Consider the following 25,039-nt stretch of genomic DNA (forward strand, 5'->3'; position numbering starts at 1 on the left):
CAGTAAAGCCCAGCTCACACTGAAAAAATATATAAATGCAGAAACCTGGTAGATGATAAATCATACATTGTTTATGCAATGGGCTGCACAGTGGCGCAGTTGGTAGCACTGTTACCTTGCAGCAAGAAGGTCCTGGGTTTGATTTCCGGCCGGGGTCTTTCTGCATGGAGTTTGCATGTTCTCCCTGTGCATGCGTGGGTTCTCTCTGGGTTCTCCTGCTTCCTCCCACAGTCCAAAAACATGACTGTCAGGTTAATTGGTCTCTCTAAATTCTCTCTAGGTGTGTGTGTGCATGGTTGTTTGTCCTGTATGTCTCTGTGTTGCCCTGCGACAGACTGGCGACCTGTCCAGGGTGAACCCCACCTCTCGCCTGGAAAGTAGCTGCAGATAGGCACCAGCAACCCACCCAACCCCATTAGGGACAAAGGGTGAACAGAAAATGGATGGATGTTTATGCCATATATTCGGGTTCTTGTCTAATACTTTACATGAAGGAGCAATCCGGACATCGATTTTGACTCTTCGGTTATTTTTAATGGTAACCAAGACAACAGAACGTAACTTCGCAACCTTACGTGTGAGCACGTGCTGGTGGGTATTAGTATAACCCCAGAACCAGCATCAATACATAATAAAAATGAATATATTACAGTTTATATTTAATAATTCACAAATGCAAAAGATTCACAAATGCACAGGAGGAGATCCACAAATGGACAAGATTAATTAAATATTTAGTTTGTAACTCTAATATTTCTAGATGTATAAATAACATTGGGAAAATATGACTGAGCAATGAAGACTCACATTTTTTCTGTATGACAAGCTAAAAAAACCAAAAACATTGATGTTAATTTTTAACTGTGCAACTTTACATTTACTCACCTGTGGCCATCTCAAATGATGTATTGCACAAAACAGATAATAGCAAATTGGAACAAAACCAATGAGAGCTGTACTTTGACCAAAAGCCCAGCGATTTATAGTACACCTGAAATAAAAACGCTACACACTCCTGTTCAAATCCTGAGGTTTTTGTTCACATAGAATCAAATGAGATTATGGTAAATCATTTCAGATTTTCTTTGTATGTTTATAAAGACATATGACCTGCATAACTCAGAGAAAATCAACCTAGAATCTTTTAGTGAAAAATATAAGCTTCTACCTTTAGTATAATAACAACAATAACAGAGGGGTTGCATAAGTTTGCACACTTTTGATCTTAATACAGCACTCAGTATTTTGTCATAATCATCTGTATCTCTTGCTTTGTTCTTCAAGATTTATGCTTTGCATCATTTTCATGCTTGAAGCTGCAGTACTTCTTCTTCCTTTCCTTTCTAGTTGAAGTCTGACATGTTGTGCCAATGTTGGATTGGTATATAATTCCTCCTACCTTAATTTAGGCCCATATTTCACCTGAAGAAAAAAGACCCTCAAAGAATAATGCTTCCTGCCACCGCCCTGCTTCACTGTGAATATGGTGTTCTTTAGATGATATACAGTGTTGCTTTTGGAATTACGATTAAAAAGTTTTGTTTTACATTTATCAGATCATGACACGTCTTGCTACATACTTTTGAGAGAGTTTCCATCTGCTTTTGCTAAATTTAGGTAAGCTTAGATTTTTTTCGATGTAAAAAGCACAAAGTAGCTATTAAGTAAAATCTTTAGGAGATTAAAAACTACACTTTGGCTCTAAATGTTTGAAAGTGCATTACAAGTGTAACTTCTACTTCTGTGATAAATCTTCTGACCTTCCTAGTTGTGTCAGTTCTGCACAGAGTACAAACCATGTATTACGCTCATTCAGATGATTGTTTTGTGTCTAGATTATATTAAATATTTCTCACACCTTTATGGATGTATCTGTTAGGGATATCCTAGGTCAAACTATGACTCAGCTGTTCATTCATTGTACTTGGGCTGAACAATGCTAATCAAATACAGACCGGCATGACTTTGTGCAAACACAGCCAGGACAGAGAATAACCCAGAAACAGTAACGGATATGTTAATGTTTAACTCATGAATCATTGTTGTTGTCGCTGAAGAATTCTTCAGTTTGATGACTGACAGAAACAACCCCGGAGGCCAGTTGCAGAATATGAAATATGGCTCTGAATGCTAGTGTGTGACTATGCTATGTGTGTAGTTCACAGGGTCGGAGGGTGTGGCACTGTGTAGGTGTTGAATCATTGACAGCTGCGGAGAAAATATCACCGCTCTGCCCAGCTAAGAGGAATCTCACAATTTAACGTCACACCCCCCTGACTGAGGGTGAGTCCCATCTGTCACCCCAAACCCGAACCCCACCTCTGCCCCCGTAACACCGATCTTTCCCTTTAACTCCAGTAACCTCCGGCTCAGCTCCTGGTATTTTGATCCATCTCACCCTCCTGATGTATGCATCCATGAGGCTCCCTCCTTCATTCATTTGGTTTACTGCCCCTCATTTCCTGTTTATCTGCCTACCAGGGAATTCACCTTTTCTCCCTCCAACCTCTTGCTTAAACATGATGCAATGAAACCGCATTGCGCAACGTTTCACTCCATCAAATATGACGAAGGACTTAAGGTGTCACACTTTGCAAAAGTTAAAATATTGGTTGCCTTTCTGCTGATGTTTGTCAGTGCATCAGTTTTCAGTCATTACTGTGGCTTGACCTTTAACAAGATCCAGATTGATGCACATTCTAAAGTCCTAAAGTCAGATTTCTCTCAGCTCCACATGTGTCGAATAATCCCAGAAAAGGAGGAGTGCATAAACCCCCAATGAGCAAACTCACCTCCAGGGCCGTCCTCTGATAACATGCTGTCCGCTCTCAGTCTTTCTTCCTTCCAATCAAGTGAAAAATGGAAAGAAATCCGACCAGCACCATCAGTCTTTTTGTGTCCCAGCTCTCGTCAGAGTAACAGTAAACCTATTGTAATGGCGCCCTTTATGAAGCATGGCGCTGGGGTGACCCTGCTGCCCATGCTCCTTGGCTCATGTGTGCCTTTGTGTGTGGGTGTGGGAGTGCGTGTGCATGTGTGTGTGCATATGAAAGTGGGTGAGTGGGTGTGCATGCATGCAGGGGTCGTGTGTGGGTGTTTGTACAAGCTCCAGCTTGCCCATATGTGTGTGCAGAGGGAGGCTGCAGTGATAATGAGTGACAGTAACAACTGCGGGCTGTGAGATTTCTACGGGAGCCAGCTTCTTTATTAAGAGTCGACCTGCCTGATGTGCTCGTGTTGCACCCAAGAGGCTGCACCACAACGTTCCTGAATCAAAAGTACGGACCCTCTAATAAATCTGGACCCTGCTTGAGTTGTGCTTGCTTGAGTTCAATTATTTCTTGTGGTGGAAAGGAGGAGAAGCTGAGCAAAGGAGTGCCAGGTCTGTGGTGCAGCCTCCCTCACGCACTGGTATGGCAAGAATGCAGGTGTTGGTATACACATACAAGCTCAGATGAATGGTAAAAATGAAGACACCCATGCTATAAAAGAATAGATGCGCCGTAAACAAGATGCTGTTACGTGTCACAACACATCTATTTTGTGTTGTTATACACTTAGCAGGTATTTGGAAAAAGTTACAGAGCATTTCTTAGTCTACTTTCATGAACACATATGGGAAATTTAACAGCAAGTCATAAAATACCTGGGGAGAAACGGAGCTTGAGCAAAGACCCTGAAACATCAGGGTCGGGGTTCTGGAAGAGTCAGAAATGCACCAAAAATATTCAAACTCGGCCCTGCATGCTTTTTAATGCAATCCTACCACAGGAAGAAATTGGTATCTGCAAAACTAAATAAATAAAGAACAACAAAAATAAGTCAACATTTTTCAAAATAAGATAGTTTTTGCACGTTTTGTTCATAAAAAAGACAAATGAAATACTGTATGCTTTCAAGTTTTCAGATTGTAATATTGCAGCTAATGGAAATAATGATTACAATTACCTTTTCAATATTTAGGAGGGTAACAAGATAACGTTATTGTGACTATAGAAAGTAATAAAAAGTTATCCTGAAATTATAATGAAAATATTTTAGAGGATCCTAAAAGATGTAGCTTGAAGTTGTGTATTTATTGGCTGCATGTTGAGTGGGTAACCTCATGGCAAAGACTGAAAGCCAAACTTTGCGCCAGCATACAGATTTATTCCAAAGCTGAGAACATTGTATTCACAAACAACAGCATTGAATTTAGGATTTATCAAACCCTCCAACAATCTTTGCAAAGACTGCTATGTAATTAGTAAACCTGATGGTGTTTTATTCTTGGATCCTGGATTCTTGTAAATATGTATCGCCATGTTTCATTTTGCAATTTTTAAGCCCCTTTTCTTGGATAAAAACATACCCAGCCACTTTTTCTGGCTATGTTGATTTGTATTTCATATTAGCATACCCTTCTTCTGCTGTATTTTTCTTACTAAAGCATAAATATGTGTTGAAGTTTTGGTAGTAGTTCAAGAATCACTGCACTGGAAAATGTTGATTTTTTTATTTTATGTTTTTATTGAACATGGGTAATTTGTCTTTATAACAGCACCAATACACTTACTGTAGATATAAATCTAACCCTAAGAAGATGTGCTTGTAGGTGAATCTGAATGTAACATTACCAAACGCTCACCTGACCCCACATGTGCACATGCTGGGTATAAAATGTTGATTTTCATAAAAACAAACAAAAAACATACAGAAATAAATTGTGTGGTGATCATTTTATGCAGAAAACTGAAACGACCCCATTACACAGTGACAGATGTGAACTTTTTCCAACTAGGTATTGGAGAAACCTTTTGCCTTCTTTCAATGTTCCATCCTCTGGTAGTGTCGGGGGGGGGGGGGGGGGGGTTACAGACTTTTCTACAGGAACTAATATCCCATGATATGCTAAACCCTCCTGATCTCAGGTCCATCCCATGTGTTGAACTGCTGAAGTGCATCACACTAAATGAACGATATCGGATCACGCTGTCTGCCTCTCCTAAAGTCTGCACCCGGCCTCTGACCTTGGTGTTGCCCAGGGGATCTGTGCCATGTGTCCCCTCAGCTGTGGAGAATTAAGCGCAGACTCTTGATTTGTTTGCTTCTGATGTTTGATGCCCTTACAATTGGCATTTGATTGACACAAGTGAGTGCGGGAGCTCCAGCGGAGTTGCCGTGGATGGGTCGGGATGGCCCTTGTGTTGTGGAGAGTGTAATAGCTAATCTTGCACACTGGCAGTTTTGATCCCTCTGAGTGGTAAGGGATGGAGGCATGGTGCCTTCATGTCTCCTGGATCAGCTGTGCTAAGTCTGAGCTTAAGAAGGAGATCCGGTGTGAGAGTGAAACTACAAAGACTGCGGGCCTGAAATAGTGCAGGAAATGGGGAGAGCAAGAGCACACATGCTGCACATGTTGCTCATCTGATCCACCATAAGCTGCATACATAACATCAGAGTCAGCCATGCCAAAAGATATCAATGACTGAATGTCAGTCCTGGTGGCAATATATTGGACTACATTGGTTCACAGTGCCCCCTGCTGGCAGATAATCAGCGAACACCCGACGTAGCTTGGCATTATTGTTCATAATATGAAAAAAGTTAGGCTAATATAAAATAGAAATTATAATATAATTTAAAAAATCAGAGAAACTTTATTCCTAGAACCTTCATAAAATACTTTAAGTCATATAAGTTTTATTTAGGACACCAATAGAAGCTGCAAAAAACAGTTTCAATCTATCTGTCTGTCTGTCCGTCCATCCCATATGTTATATTAACAATAATCTAATATTAGATCTGTTCCTTATAAATCTGGCATACCAATAACGGTACCAATAACAAGAATACATTCATTAATTTCCTAATGCAGGAAACTAATCGGCCTTTAAGGAAAACAAGAGCCATATCTGAGAAAGAGAAGATTATTTTATTGTTTTTATTTCAACGTTTCCAAAGGAGAGAGAGCAAAGAGAGGATTGTTTGAGAATCAGTAGAAGGTGACAGGAGGGTAGCGATGAGGAAAACATTATTTTTTTTTGTTTGTTTTTGTTGTTGTTCCATTTTAATTTTTTTTCTCAGCAACAAATCTTCAGAAAAGGAAAATACTCTCAGTAAAAAACCTTGCTGTATTTTGTCTGTGTTCAGCACTCACTGTTTTAGCAGAACAGATAAGGAAGAAGCACCACGACCGTACATGTTTGACCTTTTTCCTTCTTTCAAGATGGTCATTCAGAAATAAATTGAAGGAAAAAAAAAACAAAGTAAAAGTAAAACTCCTCTGCTTTTCACTTTTGGCCATTGCAGTTTGCAGATCTTAGGAAATACAGTTTTGTGATGTAATTTCAAATACCATCAAATTGTACAAAGATATTGTTTTTTTTAATGTACTTCCCACACAATTCTTTAATTTTTAAGTCATTTTAAGCTCATCCAAAGTGTTTGGGATGTGCCAAGTTTTTAATCTTTGCAGAAACCAGGAGAGTTATGAAAAATCTGTCAATAATACAAACTGCTGTTAGAGAGGAATTTTGAGTGTCTAAAATGGAGCATTGCTTGTCACGTTGTGGAGAAAAGAAACACCAGAAGAAAAGCAAAGACAAATTGGGATAAAAATTTCAAAAGCATTTCTTTTTTTCTTTTTCCCATTTCGATGATTATGAGGAGGAGTGCTGCACATGGGAGACAAACGGCAGAAGTCCTGTTTAGCCAGCTCCTGAGCGTGGCTTCTGGTTCGCAGCTTTCAGTCTGGCGAGAAGGGGCTTTACCTGCAAACCCGACAGCACCAGCTGACTCCAGCAAAACCGTGAGGTAGATAACCGGTCACACCGACCACAAGAGTAAAACAAAGCCTCCAAAATAGATGCCCATTGGGTGTAGAACTTGTAAAGTCATAAAGGTACGGCTCCTGCTTCATGTTTAGACCATTTAAAAAAAAAAAGGAAATAGGAAAAATAAGGAATCACCATGCTCTCAGTTGGTCACCTTTGTTCTTTGTATTGCCGTGGAACTCTCATTGTCTTTATTGCTACCAAACGACTTAGATAGCGAAACACTTCATGGAAAGCTCCATGATTTCACACACACAATTGATCAATTGGAATAGAAGAATGACACCTGATCAAGTTGGATGAAAGAATGTTGGACGATGTTCAATGTTATGTGAGGAAGGCACCGTTTCCAATAATAAATTCATTAATTTCCTAATGAAATGGTCGTCTGTGTTAGCTTTCAAGGGCAGCCGGGACACGCGTGTCGTCAGCTATCCACTGTCCTGCCGCTCTGAAAACCTAAACGAAGTGATTCTAAAAGCTTCAGTGCACACAAGGCCCGCTAATGTCGGTCGTACACCACGAATGAAACAAGCTGAAAAATCATGGAGAACTCAGAAAAAGGGAGGGGAGAAATATCTCAGTCCCATGCATTGCAAATGTCACATCATACTTGGATTGGGTGGGAAGGGGGTTTTTAGGTGGGACGGGTGGGAGTAGGTGAGTGGGAGGGTATCATTGAAAAGGAGAGTAAGAGAAGGATCTTGTTTCTTATCAAAATATATCTACTTTTTTTTTTTTTAATCTTACTTGATTTCCCCCGTGATTAGCCGACTGTTTGAGTCCATTTAAGTTGTGTTCAATTCCCACTAAAAATGTCGGGGCTGTGCAAAAAAAAAAAATGTTTGTGTATCTGGTCCAATCAGGGCAGGCGGTCGCTTTTATCCCTGCGATATCCTCAGCAACTTCCCAACTGCCCTCCGGCTCACAGAGCTGTAATGTGGCCTGGAAAATAGAATTAGATTACTAATATTAGGGGGGGGGTTGGTGCAAACTAATCCATTTAGTTTTATGTAATTTACATGGAAAGTTTTTAAAAGCAACTTTAAAAATAATTGTTTTATTTACCATCAATATATAAATAAACATAAAAAAATAAAAATCCTGAAAAAACACGCTTGAGTTTCAATCATAAACTAGAGCACACTGTACCTGTGCATTACTTGCTGAGTTGACTGTAAGGAGACGAGTTGTTGGAAGAATCCACTTGCTGCAGCGTGCCGTTTTCCTGCAAAGCAAGAGCAGCATCTCTCATTTAGAGCCAGATAATAACCGCCCTCTGAGTGAGAAAATTGATGGTTTTGGAGGATGAACGCTTCAAAAGCAACTCGGGGCTTTTATGAATCGAGGACTTCTGGACAAGGCACAGGCTGCTGTCATTTTCTGAAGTAATTACTGCTTTTAGATGTGTTGCATTTAAATGGATGCTGGGCGATATGAAACGATTTTACGGAGAACTTACAGCTGCTGTCTGCAGTGGGGGGTACTGTGGCATGTAGGCTCCCTGGACCCCGGGGTTGGCAGCGATGTACTGTGAGACACAGAAGAAAAATAAAATGAAATACTCACTTTTGCTCACTGTGTATTCTGTAGTATCAAATGCATAGAAATGTGACATGAGAACATTATATTCCTATTGCACTATGACTTCCAAATGCATTGAAACTCGAGGCATATATTAAAAAGTGTGATGGGGGTATTTTAAGAAAATACTGTAGCAATACTTTTATTAACACAAAACTATGTATGTGACTGGTTTACTGTAATTAAACCTACAAAGACTATAATTGTGGAGAATTTTCCTGTTTAATTAGAGAAGATAAGCTATAACCTTATTAATCTCCCAAAGGGGAAATTATAGAAAATGCACTTGTCAACCATTTTGGATATTGAGATCCTGGCTTCCAATATTAGAACATTTTCCACATAAATTTTAATTTCTGATTTCTGGATTGAAATAAAGCAGAGCATAGCGACTCGTAACCTCTGGACACAACCCCACTACTTGATTATGTGGATGAAACTAAATGAGGGAACCTTAGCTAACAAATGATTGTCAGTGTGGTTATGTTCGAAAGTCAGACAAATAAAAAAAAATCCCATGTTAAAATGCTTCAAAAGAACAGCAGTTTAACATTCTTTTAAGTCTCCTGCAAACTTTAATCTTATACGCAGAGTATCCGAAGACAGTGTTCAATCTAAAAACAGTGTTCAATCTAAAACCCCTTTTCAATCTAAAAACAAAAAAGAAGTGTAATGGAGTTAGGCCCACACACCGCTCCTGTGTTTCCCAACGACAGCTGGCCCATCTGCTGAGTAATCATGGCTGTGGGATGCATTGACATGGAGGGATCCACAGAGGGAGACATCACAGCAGCCTGCGGCACAAGGCAGTTCAGCTTTAGCATCATGTCACATGATAAAAGAGTTTTACCAAATCAGTCTTCACTCTGCAAGAACAAAAATAGCATACCCCAAGCAAAAAAAACCAACAACAAACAAACAAAAAAAGACAACATAACAATTATGGACAAAAATATACCAAAAACCTAAAACATACAGGTGCAGTCAACTGACAGATGATGTGACAATTTTTTGCCATGTCTGCGAGAGTGTACTTATTAACCACTGGATGTGTTTTGAAGTCAGATGCGATGCTCAAAAACCACCAAAAGTGTTCATTTGGCAGCTCGTCAATTTCCAAATGGAGTGTGCTCCTTTAAACATTAATGCCTTTCGGGAACAGTTCATTTCCCAGCAGAAAGTGTGTGTGTGTGTGCGTGTGTGTGTGGTGGGGGGAGGGGACACAGCAGCAGACACTTGTTCCAGTGGAAACCATCTGTTGGAAGAGTCAAAGAGTCACAAGACTGTCTCTGCTTCAGGCATTTCCTGCTGGATCCACAGAGACGGCGCAGGGGAAGGAAGGGAGGGCTGAATGTCTCCTTAGTTATTCATGTTCTCTTTCATTGCTCTCCCCATCACACACCCCAACAGAGAGCGGCTGTATCCCACAGCCTGTGTCAGGTTGGTCTTTCCCCACATTATGTTTAGGGAACTTTGAGTGTTGGGTTGACTGTGTCAGCAGAGCGGGCTGAATAAAGAGCAAACAGCACTGAGCTCAGCCCTTTAGCCTCAACTGCACCACATACACACACCCATTTCCTGTATGCATAAAATGGTGTTGGAGGACTGTTTATATATATATATATATTCTGTTCACTTACCGGGTGTTGCATGATGTATGGTTGATGCGCCACCCAAGAATGACTCTGAACCTAACAGAGGGTGAGAAAGTGAGACACACAAAAGATAAGAAGCATTCATGTTACCCACAATCAGATGCCATAAGCCACAGTTTGTGTGTGGGTGTGAGTGTGTGTGCAAATCCAGAAATAGATATAAGCAAATATCGGAAACATATATATCATTGTTTGAATTTTTTAAATAACTAATCCAGCTTTGTGAGGTTGTTCATTCACAATTCTTAAAAAAATGTCTAAACCTTTCAGCTTTTAGCGGGCATGTCTGTTTCACTGATGAGCTCAGAAAGTTTCCTGTGTACTGTGGAGCTGTGTCAGTGTGATTAGTCATTCCTATTAACTTTAGTCATCTGCTCTGGTTGCATTACTAACAACCTGAATAAAATGCTGCTTTTTATTCTGGTAAGCGGTTCCTCATATAATTGATCTTCTGTTGAAATATCCCCAGTGTAATTTTTGACAGCTCTTTTAAATGTGATATACAAATCAATTTCAGAGTTTTAAATAGTTATTCCTACTTTCATAGCGATGTTACAATAAATTGTTATATTTGGGAAAATTATTTAAATTTTTTTTACTGCAGCCAGTAAAACCGCTGCCTCTTTTTCTTTAAAATATGAGCATATAACACCAACACTGGCCTCACTCACTAGCTTTATATGATTTTTGTTGTTTATTTAAATATTTTATTGATAGTTTTTAAAATTCTAAATTACATTACATTTTTATAGTAAAGACTGGAAACTAGGTTCCCTCAGGCGATATATCCAGAGTAGTGCGGTATTATCTCAGTAAACACCTCCGTGAGGTAACAATTTCTTATCTATGGAATTGCATATCTATGTATTAAAAACAGTAGAGAGCTGAGAAACTTTCCTATAATCTTTAATTATAGTAAAGCTCTAATAGTTGCTTGATTTATGTAGATCTATTTGAACTTATTATTTCGCGACGTTGCTCTTTGTGCCTGCCTTTTTTTTGCTTTACCACTCTTAAATAGGGTCGTTTTTTATTTTTGTTTGCTAACCAGCAATTTGTTGCAACATCTATTTTTCTTCAGGACTGTGAGAAAATAAGAATTCCTGAATCCAGATTATGCTTAATTTGGAGTTTTTGTTGCTCATTTTACCATTTCAGCTTGATTGAGATTGAATTTTAGACTGCTGGTGTCCACCAGAGGGCTCTTGGCCTTCTAACCTTAAAACACTCAAACCTAAAAAGGTTAACAGGTGCCACAGTGACAGGTTAAGGTGGAGCTTTATTGGAAATGGACCAACTGCCAATTAATGCCAAAACAACATGTCCTGGGACATAAGTGAGCTGTCTGAGTGTTTTTGCTGACAGAGCTGTGAAGAAGTGCAATTTCACTTCTTGACCCAGAGAAGTAAAGATCTCTGATTTTTATGTTTTGTCAAATGTTTCCCTATTTTAATTGAAGCCTTTATTTTATCCAAATATAAAATTGTCAAAAGGTTAAATCTGGCTCACTAGTATCAAATAAAAAAATACTGCAAAACAGAACAAAACAAAAATGTCTAAAAAAAGAAGTTATTCTTCTCTTTCAAATTATGAGCAAATCTTTGATCGGTTTGCTAGAATTAATAGAAATCGCAATAACTCTTGGCAGAAATCTTATTTTATCTAGTATTTCTCAGAATTACTTCACTTCTGCAAATACACGCTTTACTGAGGGATTATTTAACGTTTAGCCGTTCAGCTTGCTTTGCATTTTTAAGAATAGCAGTCGATCGCGACCCGAGGCTGTGAGCGTTTCAGATATGGTTTAACACCTTTTTTTGCATTTCTAGCACCTGAGCAAGTGGGAAATTACGAAACCCTGAGACTGGTGTAGTGAATGCCATGCCTTAAAATGCACACTGAAGTCAGCAGAGGAATGGTGATGATCCAGACTTTGCTTGTTTGTTTTCTGTGTCTGTTTTCTGTTTATGTCGATTTATTAAAATGACTCTTTGAATACCTGATAAGCAGAGACAGGAGACATGTATGGAGACATTGCAGGCTGCACAGTCATTATTCTATTGGTCACCGGATACGGAGAGGGATAATATCTAGAAGAAAAAATAAATGAATAAAACACAACAATATTGTTGTTATATTTGTTCAATGGGCTCAGAAATAACTAATGTGAAGCTTAAAGCTATCCAAATGTTCAAAAATCTTATATTAAAATAATCTGAAAAACTAAAAGTAAGTGAATCTATTATTAACCACAATTTTAAAAGGACAGGTAGAGTTGAATGTTTTCAGTCAATGTGATGACATTGGTATGGCCTTTATTAAAAAGAAAAAACATGTATCATGCTTTTCCACACAAAGTAAATTGTTATATATTAACAGCAACGTTTAGAGGTAAAGATCAGGACAACAAGTTATTAAGTAATGAACAGGGTTAATATCTTTCACTACCAGGCCAGAGCGCTAACTTCATTTAGCGGACATGTAGCACCAGTTTTCACTGGGGGAAGACCTGCCAGCATTCCACTGTTAAAGTTATTGTCCAAACAAATCAAAATACCAAGATTGACTTCAGGGCATTTTCTCACAGAAGGTTTTAAAGGACTGGACAAACTTCTGTAAAGAGAGGGTAACTTACCCATTCTGTATGGCTGCTGTAGAGGGGTCATAGGTCAGCGTCATGGCGCCCTATGGCAACAAAAAAAAAAAAGTCCAGGCTAATTCTGACTCAAATGATACTCATAATTTCTTTTTATGAAAACAGTTTTACAATGTTGGCTGGACAAAAAGTCAAAAGGGGTACTTTTCAAAGTTTTCATGTTTACGTAGAAGTTTCGGAAGCATCTTAATGTGATTCTGAGATGCCTTCTTTGCCATTATCACAGCTATAACAGTCAGTTAACGCTTGCTTACAAAATCACTTATTAATTTTCTGTCCACTGCTGGTGGCCTGGTTAGGATTTGGTTCGGATTTGTTTGAATTGGCTTTTCAGTCCAATCTACAGTTTTTTCTTTCCAACACTTATGAAACAAAATAAAAATTCAGATTCAGCAAATCAATATGTAGTTTTGGACATTCTTTGTTAATTTAAATAACTGAATCTATTTTCAATGCTTTAGAAAATTATAAATCCATTACTTATTTCTGAATAGAAAGGGTTTTAAAAATGAGCTTTTAAATAGGTTAAAATCTCATACTAATAGAACAGTAATCAAAATTGCATACAGTAAATAATAGAAGAGGATTTTATACATACTAGTCTGAGGTCGCCTGTCTGTCCGTTGGGAACATATCCACTGTGAGCATGTTTCTTTCTTTGACTGTCAGCAAACTTACACAGCAAAGGCTGAGACGGTCCTGGAAGACAACATGTCAACACACAGGTAACATGAAATTATCCCCGTTATTAATCCATTTTAATGAAAATAGACAGAAAAATGAAGGTCATTTACCCAGAGCTCCAGAGGCTAATTTGATGAACTTGCCATTAAAGTGGGAGATGACTGCGTTGCACTGCTCCGTCGTGTCCATCCTGTAAGAGAGACACGAATGCTGACACACCAACTGGAACAATGTCATTTTTAATATAAAGCGTTCATGTTCCGCATAGCTACAACATACACTAAAACAATGTTATTATCCTTTGCTTTTTTTCAAACAATGTTAAAAGCAGGTTTTTGGTACTGTTTTCTCACAGATCGTTGTGTTTGCCAGTCTTTTATTTTTTTGTGCACATGAACAGCAGCTACAAATAGTCGAACCTGAACACCAGATCACATAAAGCGGCGAAGCGCTGAAGGCTTATGCCGCAACTATTTCAAAGGTGATTCATCAGGCAAGAAGCGGATGTGCTTCCTTTCAGTGTATCCTGCGACAGACCTTGCAAAGCCCACGCCTCTGCTGTTACCGCTGTAGTCCCGGAGGATTCGAGTGGAGACAACCTGACCGAAGGGCTGCAGCATCTTTTCCAGCTCTCTCTCATCCACCGACAGAGGCAGGTTGGAAATGTAAAGGTTTGTGGGGTCCTGCTCCTGCTGCTGCTCAGAGACAGGAAGAGAAAATGTGAGAATTTTACATCCCAGAAAGAAAAAAAAAGAGAAAGAAAGCTAAAACAGATAATTCACTTTATCTTCACTGACAAACGGATGAGTCAGAACACTGACTTTACTCAGGTTTTGGTCAAGGGAACGCTTGGGTTAAGCAAACATTTTTAAGCTCTTCTGCACACAAACATGTAACCGCACACAGTGCATCCCACTTCATCTGCTCTGAGCAGCCACTCGGCGCCTCTAGGTCTCTCCTGGAAACAGCACGAGAGCGCCGTCGCCATAGCTACTGCAACACACAACCTGTGTTCTGCCATGTTTGATAAAAACTGAGCAGCCACATGCAGATCTCCCGAGAGCAGCGATTCATCAGCGAACAGCAACACACACATGCAGAAAAACGATTGGACTAAAAGAGATTTCATGCTGCTGTTAGTATACAATTTAAGAAGATGCATAAATATCCCCTTTCTTTATGGTGCTTAGGTGCTAAATATCTCTCTGCTTTCATAGACTTTTGGTAAAACTGTGGAATTAATGTTATTAGACAACAGGAATGTAAAAATGCATATGTAAGCAGCTTGGTTGATAAGTTATTGTGCCATTATGTCACTGGGGTCAGAGGAGGAACAACATGCCAGCTAAAACACGTTCAGCTTCAACATGCAACTGAGAAGGAGGCAAACAGTCAAAAACGCACAACTTCAAAGGAAAGGTTCGAAAGCATGAAAAGTATACACACACACACATAGACATGCAGGCGTGTCCGTATCAGACTTACCTTGGCCATCTGGGCCTGAATGCCACTGGTTTTCAGAGCATGTACTGCCTTTAGAGCAGCAGCTGGGCTGTCAAAGTCCACAAAGCCGTAACCTGGTGTTTGAGGGACAAGATTTCTATCAGCAGTCATTAAACCAAGAGAACAGTCAATGATTCCAACAATTTCTGCTGTCAGCATTGCGGATGAATCACTTACACCAAATCATTTTGCATGACACAAATAAATAAAAATCACCATATAAAATATTCAGACTATTTGCTCTGCGGTAATTAGGTTCTGTAAACCACATGAGGGCCATGGTATCTGTCAGCAAGTCTGTCAAGTCCAAGACGTTGTGAAGTGGATATTCTTTTTTGCATTACATCCGGGAACATTTTTCTGCAACACAAGTCAATGCCCTTCAGGGAAACATCATTTCCACTGAAGGGTACACTAGCACAAGCCTCCTTTACTTCTGATCAGGACTTCCTCTTGCTCTCTAGGATCTCCATGGACATTTGAAGGCTACTTGATTGTAGCCAATGGAGACAGTCACATTTCAGTGTGAAGGCAATGATGACACTTCGGTTTTTTTCAGACCTTAGTTTTGCAAAGTTGCTGCCACAGATATCACATTTGCACATGGATATCTGAAAATATGTCAGTTTACTACGGTACTCTATGGCTCACCCACTGCAGCTATGACAGCTTCAACTCTTCTGGGACGCTTTCCACCAAAGCTGGGAGTATGTTTATGGGAATTGTTGATCATTCATCCAGAAGTATGCAAGTCAGGCACTGGTGTTGAGGAATCAGCGTACCACATATGTTCTAGTTTGTTCTGTCCTGACTCAAATGGTGGGTTCTTTAAGGTATCTGTGCAAACCAGTCAAGTTCTTATGGACTTTGCTTTTTGCCCTTGTGTGCTTGAAACTGTCCAAAATGTCTTTATATGTTGAAGCACTAAGACTTCATTTCACAAGAACTAAGGGACAGCCCCGCATCATAGTCTGCACCAAACTTTGCACTTTTACACAATGATGTCAGGGAATGACCAACTTCCTGTCCAGTCCTTCACCCTTACCCATCCAATGGGTTTCCAAACAGAGAGGGATGATTCATCCCTCCAGAAAGAAATGACTCTTCTAGAGCCCAGAGGAGAACGTTTTACACCACTGCAACCACAAGGTTTTACAAAAGACGCCAGGATGTTAGGTTTGGATGCAGCTTAAACCTATTCCATAAGCACTCCATGAGACTCTCTTGAGCCACATGAAGCCTGCAGGCCTGTAGCTATGGACTCTGCACAAAGTTCTCTGGACACTATGTGCCTCAGCTTTTGCTGACCCCACGCTGTGATTTTCATTATCAATCACTTCCATTATATTTTAATTAAAAACACCAAAACATTTCTTCAGCAGCACGAGAGGATGCAAGGAAAGGGCTTTCCCTTTCGTGACTCAGTATGGTGAATCAAAGGCAGTGAGAACAGATCACACATCATGGATAAAGTATGACTGTTGCTACAGGTTGCTGTAGGGATATTTTAACAGTAAGGTGTGGTTTTCTTTTCTTTTTATTTTTGTAAGTGGCCAATCTAAATAGGCAGAGTCAATGATACAAACTAGGTACTACAATAAGTCTGGTATTGTGTAAAGATAAAACTAAAATATGTGTGCTTGTTAACTTCACTACACTTATTTTGAGTTGTATGAAGTGGGTAACTAGAGACCTGAATTCATAATGGTAAATTATATGGATCACTGATAGCTTCTATGCACAATGACATGAAACTAGATGACATGTGTTTTTGTTTTTCGGACATAGATTTCTCGAACTTTACTTTAAACTGGAAAACATGCCATTTATTTTTCATTTTCAAGTATGATCTTAATGTTTCCCTGTGACACAGCTAGCCACTGTTTTCTGCTGATTCTACGAGGAGAGAGAATGTGTCTGCAGATCCTCTAAACCTGTCTGTCTGGGATAATCCATCTTAATCTGCTTTTGTTTTTGTCAAACTTTTGTTACCATGGAAGCGCAGCAAAGATTTTGTGTAATTCAGTCTGCCTCAATGCGAAGTCACAGAAGTGCGACGAGAATGGGAACAGAAGCATTCATGGTCAACCCTCACAAAGACTGGTTATCAGGCTAAACAACTAATCCATTTATGAACACTTAGGATATTGACACAAACCAGATGCTTCCTCAAATGGTTCGAAACATACATATATTCTCCTAGCTGCTCTCAACAGAGACTGAACATGCAAACTGACCTTTGCATTTGTTGGTCGTCTTGTCGAGGATCGCCTTGGCCGACTGAATCTTTCCATACCTGTGTACACAACAAAATGCACCTTAGTGTCAAAGAACACTCATCTAAAAAGGTTTGACTGGAAACAGCATCTTTAACTGATGCTGATGGCAATTTCCGTTCGTTCCCAAAGGGAGGAATATGTTCTCCAAGAGTAGAATAGTGCTTTCTCTTAACGCTCTGCAAGGTGGATTCAGTCATTTTTACTCAAGCCTCCATACCTTTAATCTTAGTCAGATCTAATGTTTCTATCACACGCTGTTTACAAATGCATCTTTGTTTTTTTGCGTGTTTTTTTTTTTCACATTTAATGCACTCACAATTAAAGCTTTTTGGATTTTGTAGCCTTATTCACAAAACCAAATAACTTAAAGAAACACCAAAGCAGCTTATGAAGTCTGCAAAAAAACATTTGTCACCAACATTCTTTGATATGACTTGTTTTTGAATAACTGCATGATACTGATCTGTGAAACCGGCGTAATGAATTGAAAATGTTGTGGAAACATTTTGCCATTCCCAGCAAACCCTCTAAAATAAAAAGAAGTAATCATTAGGTTGTTTCTGAAGCTTGCACACTCATTTCCTTCAACCTTTGCAAAAGTGTAGTTCTTTAATGTAAATATTGTTCTAGTTCTGGAAGTGGCAGGAGGCACTAGCAACTTATTAGCAATATTGTGTTTTAAAAATACATTTATTTTTGACATTTTGAATAAATTAACTATTTGTTGCCACATTTTCAAAGGGCCCAATGACCCCTAAAGGTCCGATCCTAGAAACGGCCCTGCTGTGGGCCCAATAAAGACAACGACTTATCAGGCAAAGTAAAGCTGGTCATGTTAATGGAGAGGAGCTACACCCTCCATCAAACATATTTTCCAACAACCTTAATATAATTTTATCACCTCAGGCTTTTATTTTACGTCTGGCTGAAATGTGAGACAAACTGTGAGCTGCTGTGTGGATTTGGAGGCCATGCAGACGGAATGTCTCGCTCATTTCAACATGCATACTGTGTTGCTATGAAAAGCGGTTTCGTTTCTGCTTTTGTGCTGGCAAACACCATTGGGAACAAGAACAAAACACAAGCAAACAGGACACAAACAGCTGCCGCTGCTGCTGGTTATATGGCTGAGTGCCTCTTCTTCCAATATGCGCTTGAATTAAAAGGAAAAACAAAGACAAAAATCCACTAATTATGGCATCCACCACATTAACCACTTGGACTCAAGTCTGTAGTATCAAGTTATATGAAACATGTCCACTGGACGGCTGTCTTTTCTCTATAAAACAATATTTTTACAGCCTTTCACATACCATTGGTGAGTTCCTACTTTTACATATGTATTTGTATTTATAGACCATTGAATGTTTTAGCACTTATGTATCGCTGTGCATTATGGTCTAATCAAAGTCAATTGAAAAAAAAAAAAAAAAAGAAACCAAATTTCCAGTAAAACAAAACAAGGTCTGCAATTCTTTACTATTTAATTTCAATTTATCTACAGCTTAACTATGTTAAAACGCTATTTAATTCAGTGCATGTTTCAACTAGTATATTCCTTATAAATATGCAAATAGGCTTGTTTTCAACTTGCTACAAGACGCCTTGCTGAGCTGCTGAATTTTGCAGGCTTTCTGGTATAAAATTTGAACATTTCAAAATGTCCTCCAATTTGACACATTCGTCCTTCAAGAAAGGCTTCAGCCTGCACCTGTCAGCTCAGCGTAGCACCAAGACTGGAAAAAGAGCTAAAAAAAATGCAGCAAAATGTAATTTAATTCTAAGAGGTGTTTTCTACCGTGTTCTCTAATCCAGAGAACAATCTGGATTGTTCTCTGGATGGATGAGTTAAAATGCAAACCTTTTAAATCATTCAACAACAAAATGACAATACAATCACAATCAATACAAAACACCCCCAAACAGCCACTATGCTGCTTTTTAATAATTCATTATGGCTGCTTTTAACAACAACAACACGTTTTAATAGAAGCTTTTAGCAATCACATTTAGACTGAATGTTATTTCTAGAGATTCCCTTAATATCTCAGAATAGCGTTTCAAGACTTTGACGTTTGTAACCACAGCTGTAAAACGGGAGCATGACGGTGGCGTAGCATCATTCACAGAAGAGTGAACCTTGGTTCGGTGCTGCCTATCAACATCCTGATTATTTCTGAATACTAAAGTCGCCATATTTAGTTTACATCATTGAGTGAATGTGGGGATCATTAAAACCTGATTGTGTCACATCTATACAGAAAACTATCAGAACTATGAATAACTGGCTAGGGATATATTGTGGCTACAATTGTATGACAGGTGGCAGAAGTCTTAAGGACATGCGTCTTTAAAAAATTCAAAATAATAACAGTTTCAATGTTTACAATCCAAGAAATTAACCGACTGAAATTTAAAACCGTCCTATTATGAAAAATATTAGACACAAGATGAAGTATTTGTCTTTTATTAACGTCAGTTTTTGGTTTGATTTTATTTTTGAGATAAATAGGACATCGTAACAGAAATCCAGCGATTTTTACTCCAAAGCAGACTGGGGCGCTTTAGAGTAATGAAATGAGAATAATTAAAAAATAAGTGAATAAATAACAAAGTAGACCGCAGTTAACTGACTGCAATTAAAAACTATGTTTCTTTCTTTCTTTCAGCAACAAAAACTTGCAAGATACTTTTTGTTCCACGGTGAATTAAAAATTCACTTTCTGCGAAAATCAGACTGCTTCGTTAAAATACAGCATATTTAATGTATCTGATAAGTGGATATTATTTTGAGGTTTTAAAAACAACAATGGCACTTTGAACTTGATGATGAAAAACTTTGCCTGCTACTAATCTAGCTTCTCTTTTTGTTAAGAAGTACAAATAAATCTATGTTTGCATGTAAAGCAGGGCACTGACATTAAGATTGTGAACATTTTCCAATCCCTAACATCAGAGATACAGAGATTCCAAATTATGGAGATGTGATGCGCTGCATTGCCTGCAAAAGCCACCATATATCTTGTACGCATTAGTTTATGTCATGTTAGACTGCACTGCTTATCAGGCAGTATTGCAGTTTCATATCACTAACATACTGTAGGTTGCAACTTGTTTTGGGATCTTCGGCCCACTTCCAATGATGTATCTCCAGTGGCAAAAAGCTTCTGGAGGTACTATTAGCCATATTCCCTGAAGGCAGGAGGGACATACATCTTTGTCAAAGAAACACTCCAAACAGTCTGCAGAAAAATCTTCATTACCCCTTTAAATGTTTCTTCAGCACGTTTGGACTCTTTAGCTTGAGATGCAATGAAACCAATGTGAAGTCAGACTCAAGTAAATGAACCACACCACCTCTTCTTATCTCAAAAAGATGTGCTCTTTGTGCTGTTGATACCAAGCCCAAACCATCTGGACGTGTCTGCATGCATGTACTCACTGGTGACAGAGTTTGACCAGATCCAGGTCTGTGGTGGCGGGAGGCAGGCCTCGGATGTACAGGTTGGTTTTGCTGAGCTGCTCCAGGCCTGTGCTGCTGCTGTTGCTGCTGCTGCTGGGACTGGACGGAGTCATGGGGTAAGACTGCACACAGGAAACCCGCTGTTAGGACCTGTACGGGGCTCTGGATGATCTAATTTAAACAGACCAACGGCGATCATAGGAACGTCTTGGCTGTGCAGGACGGGAGCATTGCTTCCTACTGCGTTAAAAGCTAGAGTTGTTGGTCAAGCATTGCTTATTAATGACCAACACTGAACCCCGGTATACTGTGTGCAGCGGTGGAAAGACGGTAAACAAATGGCATTTATTTTCCCCCTATTACTTTGCTATAGGTTTCTAAAAAAGTATTGCAAAAACAAACATGTTACATTTCCCTCTGCTACAGTTTTACAACAGCAGCAGATGTAAGTAATTGATTTAAGCTCCCATGAAAATATGATATTCTGCCAACCAAAAGTGAAAAGATTTACTATTGTGCAAGAGGCGCCTTTATGAATCACATTGTGATTAAATCGGCATTTTAACTAGTACATCCTGCTGTGGCATTCCTCAGAAACATGCCTTTTTCTTCGTGCTTGTAAGCCACTCTGCACACCCCACACTGCTCCTGCGAAGCATTTCCTTCCCTTTACTCATTCATTAAAATCGCTCCCAGCCACCCCAAGCGCTCTCCAGAATCAGATCAAAGGCAGAATCACACCATCTGTCCATAACCAAAGGACAATCTACTTCAAGAGCCAAAGATTATAAAACTGCACACAAGACTGTAAAAAACAACTAAAAAAAATTGAACAACGGAGCTATTCTTACAAAGGCTTGTTTTTTTGTTTTTTTATGCCACAGATGAGAAATGAATCTGAGGGGCAGAGACATATGTGAGGTCTGCTCTGTTCTCGAACAATTAGTTGGTATGCAGCTACAAACTTTTCTGTATGGGTGGGCATCCTTGAAAGATGCATATGATGACATTCACAAGGGCATCTTGCAGCTAATTACTACCAAAACCTCATTTCCTGTAGGGATTCTTCTTAGGTTCAGCAAACCACAACTGGTTTTATCTGTATTGGGGTTGAAGCTTCAACCATCTACACTTCTTTTCTTTCTTCCTTTCTTGCTTAATCATCATCATCATAATCATTATTAGCATTATTAGTTGTTTTTTTTTTTCAATTCCCCCATCTAAATTAGAAAGTGTGATGATCTCAGAGGTCAAAAGGAAGAAGGCAAGCAAGACAAGTCCGACCCATACAGCACACTGAAATATGCTGTGCTTTGCATCAGGACATAAAGTCCTCTATGGATTCGCCCAGGATTCATTAACCTATAAAAAACGGACTACAGCTACCGCCATGCATATTGACCAGAGTTGGGGCCAGCGAGTGAGCCAAACAAGGTTACTCGGACATAAGCGTCAAAGTGTCGGTGGAGCCACGGATCGGGGGGGCCCAGCTGCTGTTTTATCTCCCCGTGTATATCAGAGCATCTGCTTGGCAACTGCTGAGAGCGGTGGATCTGTTTACTGATGAATTTAATTAATCCCGTCATGTAAGGAATGAGGTGGGAATCCCATTCCAATGTCATGTGCGCCAGGTGGCATTTCAGTGCATTTAAATGCCCAATCAAATCTGACCTAACACCAAAAGTGCGAGCAGGGAATAAAATATGTGTGGCCCTATATGTGAATGTGTGTGAGAGAGAGAGGGTGTGTGTGCGTGTGTGTGCGTATTTTTGGCCTACCTGCTTTCGATTGCTCGTCTTCAGTGGGTTGCCTGTGTGTGCAAAAATCATCCCGGAGCTTATAGATGTATCTTGGATCCCTCCCCTCAAAGAAAAAAAAAAAAGAAGAAAGAAATGAAATAAAAATAAAATGAAACAGAGCGCTAAGGCAGGAGAAACCGAACGACGATGAAAGGATGGAGGGGAGGGGGAGAGGCTTGTAAAACTGCCTTTATAATATCCGCATACTGAACCGGCTGGTTAACAGCGAATAAAGCCTCGGTCCTTCATAGGTGTACTGACACATCTATAATACAGTCAGATTCACACCAGGCGATGGACCAGCCCTCCGGTCCGGTTCATTGATCTACGACGTCCTGCTGCAGACCGCTCGGCTGTCCCCACCTACTACAGACCGAACCATCTCCGCCTCTACGGGGTGTTGCACAGCTCACAAACTGCGTGTTCCCCGCCTCAAAACCCCCCAACAACGTTTCGATCCGGTTGGAAATATCCACGTTTAGACCTCCGTTATATTATCGGCGTATATTAAAAATTGCATTAAAGGCGCTTTTTGGGGGGGAAAGTTTTATTTGTACGCGCGTTGCTCGCCTCTCGCGTTGTTATCGTCCGGTCCGCACATACCAAGCATTCCTCACCCCCACCTCCTCCAACCACACACACACACACACACACACGCCCGCATACAAAACACACACACACACATATCCTCTTCCTCTTTATGCCCTTCCCCCCATCTAGCGTGCATGACAGAGAATCAGGATGCAATGAAATATAATCAGCGACTGGCCGGTCAGGAGGTCACAGTGTCCCTGTAAAAACCCCAACTGTGTTGAGGAGGGAGTGGGGGGATAGGATTAATAAACTGAGCAGCCAGCAAATATTTGGAAACAAAGAAGGAGCCCCCTCCTCTTCCTCCTCATCATCATCTCTCATTTAGTCCTTTATGTAGATTTTCTGAAATGCATCCAGCATCTATAAACCCCATCTATGCAGATCATAGTTGCAATATTAGAAGATGAGGCTAAGAACACTTTTAGACCAACAAGATCATTCATACACTGTTGGAGTTCACACACGAGCTCGACTGGCTTGTGTTCTGTGCACAACACGAAACATAAAGAGAATATTTTCTTCGTGCTGATGAAAAAAAAAGAAAAGAAAAGAAAAAAAAGAAGCAGAACTACAGCAGCTCCGGTTTTCACTTCTTCAAACACTCCAAACCTCAATGGGTCGCCTTACATTCAGCTTTTTGCTCTTCGTTTCTGAAGGCTTGCAGTGATCGCGAACTACAGGCAGCGTACCGAACCAAACAACAGCTGAGGCACGTTAGATAAGTTAGGCCTTTTAAAACAAAATGTTGCCTTAGCCTGAATTCATCTTGGGGGGCCGATGAAGATAAAAGGCCATTGCACTTTATTAGGCACACCTTGCTTGCACCAGGTTAGATCTCCCTGTGCTTTCCGAACTGCTGTGTTTTCACTGTTGCACAAATTCCACGAAAGATTCCACGGGTCGGAATCTTTCGATGGAAATTTCTGTATGCCAAATTCTGACTGTGTCGCAGCTGAAATTAAGACTCATCGAACCTCAAAATGTTCCAGCCTGTTGTTATCAAATTTAGGTGAGTCTGAATGACTTGTAGCCTAAAGTTCCTGTTCACAGTTGGCAGAGACGGCTCCTGTTGTGGTCTTCTGTTGACGAGACCCGTCTTTCTCAAGGTCCAACATGTTGTGTTCAGAGACTGTATTCCTTGTGCACTACTTTCTCTGTACATACTTTTGCCTTTCTATCATCTCCAACCACTCTGTCAGTTACCACCTGACACCAACAAGGTATTTCCATCCACACAGCCTCCGCTCAGCTGAAACTGTCTCTTTCTTGGACCGTTTCTTGTAAGTCGAGAAATGGTACAATGCATGAAGTTTCCAGCAGAACAGCGGTTTCTGAAACACTCCGGCTAACCCGACTGGCCCCAACAACCAAGTCGCATCTAGAGTCACTTCAGTCTCCTGCCTTCCTCGATTTTGATGCTCATTCCGAGCTTTCAACAAGTTGTCTCTACAGCTTGTAGATGGCTAAATGCATTTTTTTGATGTCCATTTGTTTTGCTGATTTAAGTCTTTGTTTTTTTAAAGAAAAAAAAGTATTTAAGGCTTTTGAAAGGTCTTTCAAAGTCTGTCTATTGTCTGTCTATTTCCATCAACAGCTTTTTCACCCCACTTTTCTTGTACCTGACCTTTTTTAGAGATGCTGCATGTATTTCTAAGCCACTTAACTCTGACCTATGAATCATTGCAGCATATAAAGCGCACCCGAACCGAAGGGATACTTGGTACTTTAGAGTACTGAATGTTGTACTATGTCAAGTGTTCCTTTGTGAACTGTCATCTTGTAGCCAAAGATGGCGATTCTCCCCCCAAAGACCCCCCACCCTATCAAACTGTGTTATCTTCTGTTTCATTGATGGAATGCAATGCATTCTAACAATCCGTGTGTTGTTGTGACAGGCTCGTAGAAACATGGCGCCTAGAGATAAATTTTAAAACTCATGCTAAGTTGTGTGTGATGTTTACAAAACAGTGACTCATCTTTTGAGTCTGGGTGCATTTTTCTTGAGCT

At 39.8% G+C, this 25,039-nt stretch overlaps 1 protein-coding gene across 1 annotated transcript; it reads right to left on the reverse strand.

The window, feature by feature from the left end:
• Positions 1-5,895: 5,895 nt before the first annotated feature.
• On the reverse strand, positions 5,896-22,994 carry LOC102225525 (RNA-binding motif, single-stranded-interacting protein 1-like). The gene is made up of 14 exons (XM_005799721.3): positions 22,418-22,994; positions 20,619-20,761; positions 17,135-17,193; positions 14,880-14,971; positions 13,932-14,089; positions 13,505-13,584; positions 13,309-13,409; positions 12,690-12,739; positions 12,054-12,144; positions 10,040-10,090; positions 9,092-9,193; positions 8,278-8,346; positions 7,968-8,043; positions 5,896-7,760 (listed from the first exon to the last, which is right to left on the reverse strand). The coding sequence occupies exons 1-13, from the start codon at positions 22,466-22,468 to the stop codon at positions 7,975-7,977; spliced, it is 1,116 nt and encodes a 371-aa protein (XP_005799778.1). The 5' UTR covers positions 22,469-22,994; the 3' UTR covers positions 5,896-7,760; positions 7,968-7,974.
• Positions 22,995-25,039: the final 2,045 nt, after the last annotated feature.

The sequence above is a fragment of the Xiphophorus maculatus genome, chromosome 4 (assembly GCF_002775205.1).
Source record: "Xiphophorus maculatus strain JP 163 A chromosome 4, X_maculatus-5.0-male, whole genome shotgun sequence".
In the NCBI taxonomy this organism is placed as follows: Eukaryota; Metazoa; Chordata; class Actinopteri; order Cyprinodontiformes; family Poeciliidae; genus Xiphophorus; species Xiphophorus maculatus.